The 9,250-nt window shown below is 43.3% G+C and overlaps 1 protein-coding gene across 1 annotated transcript in view; it reads left to right on the top strand.

The window, feature by feature from the left end:
- FBN1 (fibrillin 1) overlaps window positions 1–7,083 on the top strand; it is a 142,735-nt gene extending 135,652 nt beyond the window's left edge. Inside the window, exons 62-64 of the mRNA XM_010286279.1 lie at window positions 1,619–1,850; window positions 2,895–3,069; window positions 5,480–7,083. Coding sequence (XP_010284581.1) covers window positions 1,619–1,850; window positions 2,895–3,069; window positions 5,480–5,869 — 797 coding nt within the window. The 3' untranslated portion in view covers window positions 5,870–7,083. The remainder of the gene's footprint in view (window positions 1–1,618; window positions 1,851–2,894; window positions 3,070–5,479) is intronic.
- The last annotated feature ends 2,167 nt before the right edge of the window (window positions 7,084–9,250 follow it).

Raw genomic sequence — 9,250 nt, 5'->3', positions numbered from 1 at the left:
GCCTTCCGGCTGAAGCTGAGCATGACAGAGCTGCGTGTTGCAGAGCACAGAGCATGGGAGAGCAAGGCTGGTGCCTGACAGCACAGCTCGTGCAGTCCCATAACTGTTTTTTTCAGTTTTCTTCACATTTTTTTTCCAACAATCACCCAGAATACGTGAACTAACCTCACTAGTGTCCACACTTTTGCCACTGTGGAGCAAGGCAAAGTGAGTGTATCTCTTCTTGGTGCAGTAACTTTCTGTGGCCCAAATGTACATTTATGACGTTGACCTAATTGTTGTGTTAGGTATGACATATGTTGAAACATTGCTCTAAGTTAATGGCAAAGTTCCTACAAGCTTCGGTGACACAGAATTCAGCCCCAGGTTTTAATACCTTGTGGTGTCCACATGTTCTCATTTTAATGTCTGTAACCGTATATGCTTAAGATACTTATCTAGATCTCCTGGGCGTACCACAGGGGAAGAATCCATGTAATAGGTTTTTCCGTGACAATTCCTTCATATTCCTTGGCAATCCCAACTCTGCAAACAGTTTGTGTCTTTTTTAGCTTATTTAATGAAGCGTTCAGGGACTTTTGATGTTGCTGCAACACATATTTAGATAATCACTGAAGAATGCTTTGGTTCCTCCCATGTCTTGTGCTGTGTGTGACTGCATCCCCTGCCCAGGCAATTCTGTAGTGCACCATGCTGTAAATCAGGCTGCAAGAAGTAAAGGCATTGCTTTTAAACAAAGAACAGACAGACACATTTTTTGGAAAAAGACGATAATGTTCTGAATTAGTACTTACTCTCCTGTAACCTGGATGCTTAGGTCAGAGATGTTGCTCTATGCTTTACATTTTATCTATACAGTGTCCAGATGGCATTTCTTATGCATATGCACACATATATAATGTGCGTGTGCAGTTGCTTTATTGCAGAAAACAGGGAACAATAGCATTCAGAACACTTCAAAGCAATTTCCCACATCAGACAAAAAAATCAGACCAGCTACATTTAAAAAAACAACCATTTACAGTAAACAAACCTGAACTGACCTTGCATTCCCTCAGTGCCGACACTTGGGAAGTTTGGAAGAGGGCTGGCTCAGAACATGGCAGTCTTTTGTATCTACAGCTGCTTTTATTTTTGCTCTACTACTTGTTCCTGTACCTTACCTGTACCTCACATTTAAATGTGAGTGTGTAGGGAGGAATTTTCAGTGCCTGGAAAAGGTGTCATAGCTTGATTCCTCACTCCTTTTCCTTTAATGTTGAATAGCATTATGCGCATGGGATTAGTGGACCAGATTGTTGGCTCTACAAAGTTTTGTTCTTCTCAGCTGTTTCTGGAACAAAAATAATATTTCCTCCTTGGTTCTCCAGAGCATGAGCTGATGTGGCATGAAACATCTTCTGTAGAGTAGCCCAAATGTTGCTCTGTTGTATGGTTGTAGTCATCTCCTAGCGACCGCTGCCCTAGCCAAGGGTGAGGCTGAGCCCTGTTCTCCATTTCTGTCTGTCTGATGCGGCAGCATGTTTAGCAACAGTCAAGCACGACCTTTCTGAAGGGGTAGGTTGGGCTAGACCTGAGAGTTAAAGTTAACGTGTGGTATGTTCTGCTTCTTTTCCAGATGAAAATGAATGTCTCAGTGCACACATTTGTGGAGGAGCATCTTGCCACAATACTTTGGGAAGCTATAAATGTATGTGCCCTACCGGATTTCAGTATGAACAGTTTAGTGGAGGTTGCCAAGATATCAATGAATGCGGTTCTGCACAAGCCCCATGCAGTTACGGTTGTTCAAATACTGAAGGTGGCTATGTCTGTGGATGTCCACCTGGTTACTTCAGAATAGGACAAGGGTAAGGGATTCTCATTTTAAACTAACAGACATCAAGGGGACATAATCTGCTCCTTTCTCTGTAGTGTGAAGCAGCAGAACTGGGGGGATTGTCACCAGTGAAAGAGGGATAGGATTGTGGAGGTGCTCACGAGTTTAGCACCTGCTGATTTTGGACATGAGGGAGGGGAAAGGTAACCAAGGGAAGGGGGCAATGTGGTTTTAACGCTTAATGAAATTTGGTCAGGGCTGCCGGGTTCAATCATCTCTTTTAAGCTACTGCTTTCACCTCTCTCCTGCACACCCCAGCAGTTAGCCAAGCTGTCTGAGCTTGCCACTTGGGAGCTCACAACCCTCGCTGTGATTTGTGGTGTTATCACTTGTCTTTAAAAAAAACAAACAAACAAACAAACAAAAAAAAAACGGACCCCCCACCATCTCCAAAGACAAATGATATACAAGTGGCTTTACCCACTGGTTGGAATAACAATTCTTTATGCTGATACCTTCTTTTATGTTCCATATTCTTCTGTGTTCCAAATGAACCGTTCTTTGAATAAATGTCTGCTTTCTCAAGCAAAAGAATTTTCACTTGCCCCAGTGCGAGTGTTAGGGCTGTGCATCATGCAGGACCAAGCAACTCAAATGGAAAACAGAAAGATTGCGGCTTAAATTTTAGAAGTGACTAAAAGCTTTAGCATACATTATGAAAGACCTCACTTCTCAGATTTTTCAGCAGTTTCTGAAAGTTGGTCTCTTCTAATGTGTTCCAAGTTGCGTGAGAGAAATTACTAACAACTTCTCAGAGCTTAAGCTTGTGTTTTTTAAACTGTTAAATATTGGCAGGTCTCTCTTAGGCAAAGCCTCATGGAGCCAGGTTCTTGAAATCAGAGGTAGCTGCATTGTGATTCAGTGAGAATTTTGCCTATTGACTTCAGCAGAAATTTTTCCTAGGAAATGAGTGCAGCATAATTGCCTTATTATTTGTATTCACAGCCCCCCAAATTCAGCTTCTGATAAGATCTATGTCTCACTGGAATTAATTTTTAATTTCTTCCTTCCTCAGACACTGTGTTTCTGGAGTGGGGCTAGGCAAAGGTCAAGGACAAGAGCTGTCACTCAGTGGAGAAGTAGATGACAACTCCCTCTCTCCAGAAGCTTGTTATGAATGTAAAATCAATGGCTATCCCAAGAGAGGAAGGAAGCGCAGAAGCACTAATGAAACTGCAAATGAAGCAGAGGTAATTGACTCTTTTTGGGGGAAAGGATTTGCAGTTGTTTTATGAAAGTCAGTTCAGAAGGACATGTGCCAAGAGACAAGCCCACAGGAAAAAATACCTGCATGTCAAGTAGTCTGGCAGGGGAACTTTCTCAAGTTGTTCACTGTCATTAGGCTCTGAAGCCCCTGCATACCTAACATCTGTCGCATCAAACACTAAAATAAATGCCCACCCAGCTGTCTAGGGAGCACCCCACTCACCAGCAAAGCAGGCTTTTGATGTCAGAGGACAGTGGGTACGTAAAACATATGTGTGATCGTGTGGCCAGAAAGGCAGGACACGTTGGTCGGTGTGGATGTGGACCCTGCCAAGCAGCGCCAAATTGTGTGTCTGGGCTGGAGCCCTCTCCGAAGCAAACACAGAGCTCTGGACGCAAACACCTCATGTGGAGGGAGTCCAGGGCTGCAGCCCTTCCTGGGGCTTGTCCAGACCCTTGCAGTCAGTCACCCAGGTTGCCATCCTGGGTCTGAGGCTGCCGGCGAGACCATGCACGGTGCTTACCACCGGCCCAGGGGCAGAACAGGAGGCACAGCTTCGTTTGTCATTGCTAAGAAGTCGCTGGGGACAGAGGCTGGTTTCTGTTTCCCTCCGAGTGGGGTAATGGTGTCAGTGAAACACTTGTCACCTGTTGTGATGCTCACACAACTCTCCTTCCTAGCTGTTGCTATTGGCATTTTTTATTAACCAAGCATTAATAAGTGGTTTCAGCACTTATATTTACATAAAAACTGTTCTGCTGTGTGACAAGTCTTGTCTTTACACAAAAGATAGGCATCTATTTTCACTTATCCTTGGGGGAGATATTTTCCTTTAGTCCTTAGCAAACGTTTTTCAAAAAAGCACTAAGGTCAGTCCATCACCAAATTCCCTCTGCCGCAGTTGCTTCTGAATTGGTTGCAACAGTGAGACACAATGGGATGGAGGTGGTTGTAATTCCATTCGTTCTTCAGCTGGGCTTCCAGCACCACACCACCCAGTATGAGTGCAGCAGTCGTGGTAGAAGCGTGATCCTATAATGTTTAATGTTACCGCAGCCCCTTTTGCGCAAAATTCAAACTCCTTCCATTACCTGGGGAGTCCCACATTGGCTTATTTCAACTTCTTGTAATGCAAAGTCAGAATTGCCCAGTCTGGTCATCCAATCCAATGTCCAGCACAAGTCACTGGATTTAAAGCTTACTGTTGACATTAATTATATACAGACTTCAGCAAACTGTAAACAGCTTGAAGAAGAAGTGTCACCAAGTTTGACTTCTCACTTCTTCATCCAGTCTAAAATGACAGTGATGTTACAGGTGAAGGGATCTGCTCTGACCTGGCCAAAGAACCAGCAGGTCACGGCAGGTCTCTAGACTGTGCAGGTATTTGTCACTCAGCGGAAAGTATGTGTCTGGGTGTGCAAACATGTGTGTTGCATTCTAAATATAGCCAAGAGACACTGAACGCTCTTGTAAAATGTTCCCACACTGTCGCTACCCTGAGCTAAACGTCACCTGTGCTCTCTGCTCACGTACACGTGCCAAAGAGCTTGCTTTTCCATGTGCAAATACAGGGGATTCAGGAGTGTGTTAGCTGTTTCTGTTAGTCACTCAGCGCATGGCGCTCTGCTAATACGGGAAGACAGGAAGTGCTTTTGCCCAGAAGAGTGTGGACATCTGATTTTGGGCAGAGTGGGGCCGTAAACTGCGTTTCCTCAGCATGTTTCAGTACACCCTCTGGTTAGTGCTGGATTGGTCTCAGAGGTGACGTAGAGCTTCCCTTGCTTTCCACATGAAAATGTGCTGTCTGAAACGTTACCGTTGTGCCGCTGCCGCGTGACTCATGCAGAGGGGACTCGCGGGGAGCCCAGTTGCCATTACTCGGAGGCAAGGGGCGATGCTGCTTTTCCAGCACCCGCTGCGCCTGCCAGCCACCCCAGCTCTACACCCAAACAAAGTGAATCTTGCAAAGCAGAAAACTCCCACCTAAATGATGTGCCCCTCCCTAGACCCTGCTCTGCTCTGCACGCCGTTGCTCACGTTAGCTTGTGGCTCCCCTGATGGAGAGGAGTGTGCCTTTGCTGCTCCCTTTGTAAGAGACTCGTAGCAGACTCCAAGCACAGAGAGGCTTTGTCAGGCAGCGAGACCCACATGCAGAAACTTCCAGTGCATGTCTCAGGCTGCCCTCACCCACGCAGTGACAGTGACAAAGAGTGTGCTTTATCCTGACATGTCCTAGGCCCATAGTAGTGGATTTGACAGCTGATATCACAGAACCTCCTTTTAAAAAATATTTAATTAATAATGAATGAGCTGGGTAAGCAATACATAGACATAGGTGCATATGAAACGCTCTGTGACAAAGCCAGCTAACGTTGTTTGTTCTTGTGCAGCATCAGCAAGAACTGGAGCCGCCAATCAGTCTCGCCAGCTGGGATGTTGAGAAAGCAGCAGTCTTCTCCATCAACATCTCGGATCTCAGTAACAAAGATCGCATCCTAGAACTGCTTCCTGCCCTCACAACACTGACAAACCACAACCGATATTTAATTGACTCCGGAAATGAAGATGGTTTCTTTAGAATCAATAAGAAGGACGGGATAAGTTACCTTCATTTCACAAAGAAGAAGCCAGTGCCTGGAAACTATTCATTACAAATCAGTAGTATTCCACTCTATAAAAAGAAGGAACTTAACCAGCTTGAAGAGAAACATGACAAAGACTACCTCAGTGGTGAGCTGGGAGATAACCTGAAAATGAAAATTCAGATATTGCTTCATTAATTCATCAACCAAAGACCAAATAATTAAACCAAAGATAGATAGGTAGGACTGAATATTCCTCCCAATCAGATTCTCCATATCATAGGTACAGTCTTCCATGAGTACATTTGTATGAACGAGCACTATTACATTATTACATAAACAAGGTACAGGATGAATACCGTAGCTGAAAACAACCACTTTCTCAGGCTTTTAAGTGTAGCTGAGCTACCTTGATATGTTGAATCTTGAAAACTGGGACTTTTATCATTGGAAGTTGGCCACTGATGCTGAGACACGTCATCATGTCAGCAGAGGTACAAGAATGTGCTCTCAACTGATGGACAGCTCTATTTTTGTAATTCTTAAACTTCGCTTCTCCAACTACAACTTACTAGGTCAGCCATTTATGATATCCATTTGGTGCTAGTAAATTTTCAACCTAGATTTATAAATGCACTGTAATATTTACACAACTTAGAAGCCAAAATTGCCATTATTCAGTCTAAATACTTCAATCAACCAAAGTTAGCTCAGTAGTTTATCTCAGTTATGCCTATAATACATTACATGTAAATTAAGTGTGTGTATACTGTAATCATGCTATTTTTATCAATGAAGCATTTGTAAACTAGATTAATAATACCCTTAATGTGAGGGTTTGTAATGGTGCTTATAAGACCAACTACTTGTTAACTGTATACACAAACCTGATGATAAAGTTTCTGTGACTTGCCAAAATGCACTGAGGTCAGTAGGGACCATTAAACATTCTCAAAAGTCAGATGACAATCAGTGCCATCCTACACCATGACATTATGTAACGTGTCAGGAGTACCCATAGTCATTCATATCAACAAGGGCTCAATGTCATAAATGTCACAATAAAACAGTTTTTTTTTTAGTTTATTCTGTGGCCTTGTGTTCTTGCTACAAGTGTGACAAACTGAACTCTTACGTTTCAGGCATTGTTGGTAGGGTTGGTTGTATATCTGTGTGCACAGGTGATTTCTTCTTGAAGGCGTGCTGCTGCCACGTGCTCATTCTTCATGCAAAGGAAGAACGGAAGAAACACAGAAACCTTCAAAATATCAACAGCAGTGGACCTCTGCCAAATTATTATGTGGCTCCAGAAAGCAAGTTAGAACATTTCCAATGACTTGACCTGAATAACCCTGTCGATAAGTAACTTTGATAGCCAAAACATGCAGAAGTGGATGTGTAAATCATTCTACAGAAAACACATTTAATTAATTTGAAAACTCTTGTTTGCTAAAACTGCCTTGACCTAAGATATTCCACTCTTTTACCCCCACTTCAACAGCTATTGTCAAATAATCTGACAACAAAGGGATAATCCAGTACCAAAAGCCGTCACAAGTTATAGCTGGGTTTTAATAGAAATGAATTATTTGATGATGTGGGTGTTCTTGTATACGCAAGTGCTGTGGTGTACCTTTTAGCAGCAGCAGAACATTGTACTGAGGTGCGACACTATAAAACCTGGAAGAAAAAATGAAGCAAGTGGTGTTGCCGAAACTGCTGGTTGGACAGCACTGTAGTTGATAGAGGGAACATATATTGAGCTATAATAGCTTTGGAAGGGAAATGTACTGTAATAATTCACCCCAAATTGTATTACTTTCTGTAATTAGATTTCAGCTCTCTTTGATTTTTCTGCATAACAAATATGACTATATAAAAAGAGACTTGTGCACAGGGTTACTTCGATATTTTTAATAGACTATGTCTGGATTTTATTTATTAGTGTGCCAAAATGTTGAACAGTGTATTTTTTCCACATGTTGCGTAACTATGGTGAAATCAGAACTTTACAGTTGTAAATGGCACTCTTACTTCAGCAGGTTGGGAGTGATTTTTCGTGCCAGTGGCAGCGTGCAAGATCGTGTGGTTTATAGTTAAGTGTACAGTTTGAGTATTTTCCCTCCAGCCCTTAGACACTGAGAAGAGTGATTTCAGAAAGAGCTGTCAAAGACTCTGTCCAGAAGAGTCAGTTTAGCATTTAGGCTGCTGTTATAATAACACCTTATCATGCCAAAGGTGCCTTGATTGTTTTCCAGCAGCCCCAGCATTGCCTACACAGTTCTGCAAATCACCTTTGTTACGCTGCAGAAACAAGAACTCTTGACAGCATCTCTTTTAATGATTTAAAAATAGAAAGCCCAGTCTTGCTGTATAGATCTGCACATAAAAACCCATTTTCTTGTGCAATTATTCATCTGTCTCTTTGCAGCAGTGCCCTTTAACTGGTATGTCATTTTTGCCTGTCAGTTTTAGTTGCTGTATGTGTACAGTTATTTACATTAGTTTGAATTTCTGCAGTTTCCTTAGAGTCTCAGTGAAGCACAAAGGCATAATAACGTTGTGTGAGACCTGCAACTAAAAAGTGGTTTGTAACCTACAGTGTGATTTAACATAATTTCCTGTATTCGATTTGGCGGTGGGATCCCAGAATGACTCTAAACACTAGACAGACTGAAGTAGAGGTCGTTCTGAATGTGTATCCTTTTGCAATTAAAGGATATTTTTCAAATTCAAGGAAATGGTGAAATCTTTAATTCTGTGAAATAACTGTGTGGCTTCCCTCCACTGCGATTGTGCCTATGACTCAGCATACATGCATGCATGGATAATAAATACAATTTTTGGTTAACAGAGTTTAACAAAGGCAGCTTGTTATTGTACGTACCGAATCATTCTCTGGTTGTGTGTTGTAATAGTATCTTGTAAACTTGACAGCTGACGTGTATTTTGGCAGAACGTGACTGTTTCCACAGTCCCCCTTTTAAGCTGAGTTTCAAAGGACCCGAAGTGTTTGCTTTCTTACAGCAGGTCCCAACGGGTCATCCTCAGGTTTTCTCTAAGATAAATATTCTACGCTGTGATTCAAGTTCAGCTTTGTGCTTCTTTGGAAGAGCTAATCTGGTCAAGACTTCTCAGCGCAGACAGGCCTGAGCTGTTCGGAGAGCAGGACGCCATGGCTGTTGCCTAACGGCTTCCTACACCTTCCGGGGCCCGCGCTTGGCCCCCGCCAGTCTGCCGGCAGCACCACGACCGGTAAGTGCAGGACACGGCGGCCTGCGTCAGACCTGCCGCCCTAGGCCGAGCCGGGGTGGTGGCACTGGCAGCGCAAAAGCCGCCTCACCCCTTTTAAAAATTGACATTTGCTGTGAAGGAATTTTTAGGATTCCCCCTTTAAGCTGATGCTGTACCTGAACCACTAAAGCCTGGCAGTACTGCTGTGCATCTGATGATCAGGATTTCTGCCCAAATGAGCAAGGTTAACAGCTTGCTTTGCGCTGCAGTGCTGCTACTTTCCGAGTAGGCACCAGATGAGGAGACGGCTTCCCTTCCTTCAGCTTCGCTGCTGTGACAGGAAAA

This window comes from Phaethon lepturus, unplaced genomic scaffold (assembly GCF_000687285.1).
Source record: "Phaethon lepturus isolate BGI_N335 unplaced genomic scaffold, ASM68728v1 scaffold4654, whole genome shotgun sequence".
In the NCBI taxonomy this organism is placed as follows: Eukaryota; Metazoa; Chordata; class Aves; order Phaethontiformes; family Phaethontidae; genus Phaethon; species Phaethon lepturus.
The sequence above is the reverse complement of the archived record's forward strand: the minus strand, read 5'-3'. Positions and strand labels throughout refer to the sequence as shown.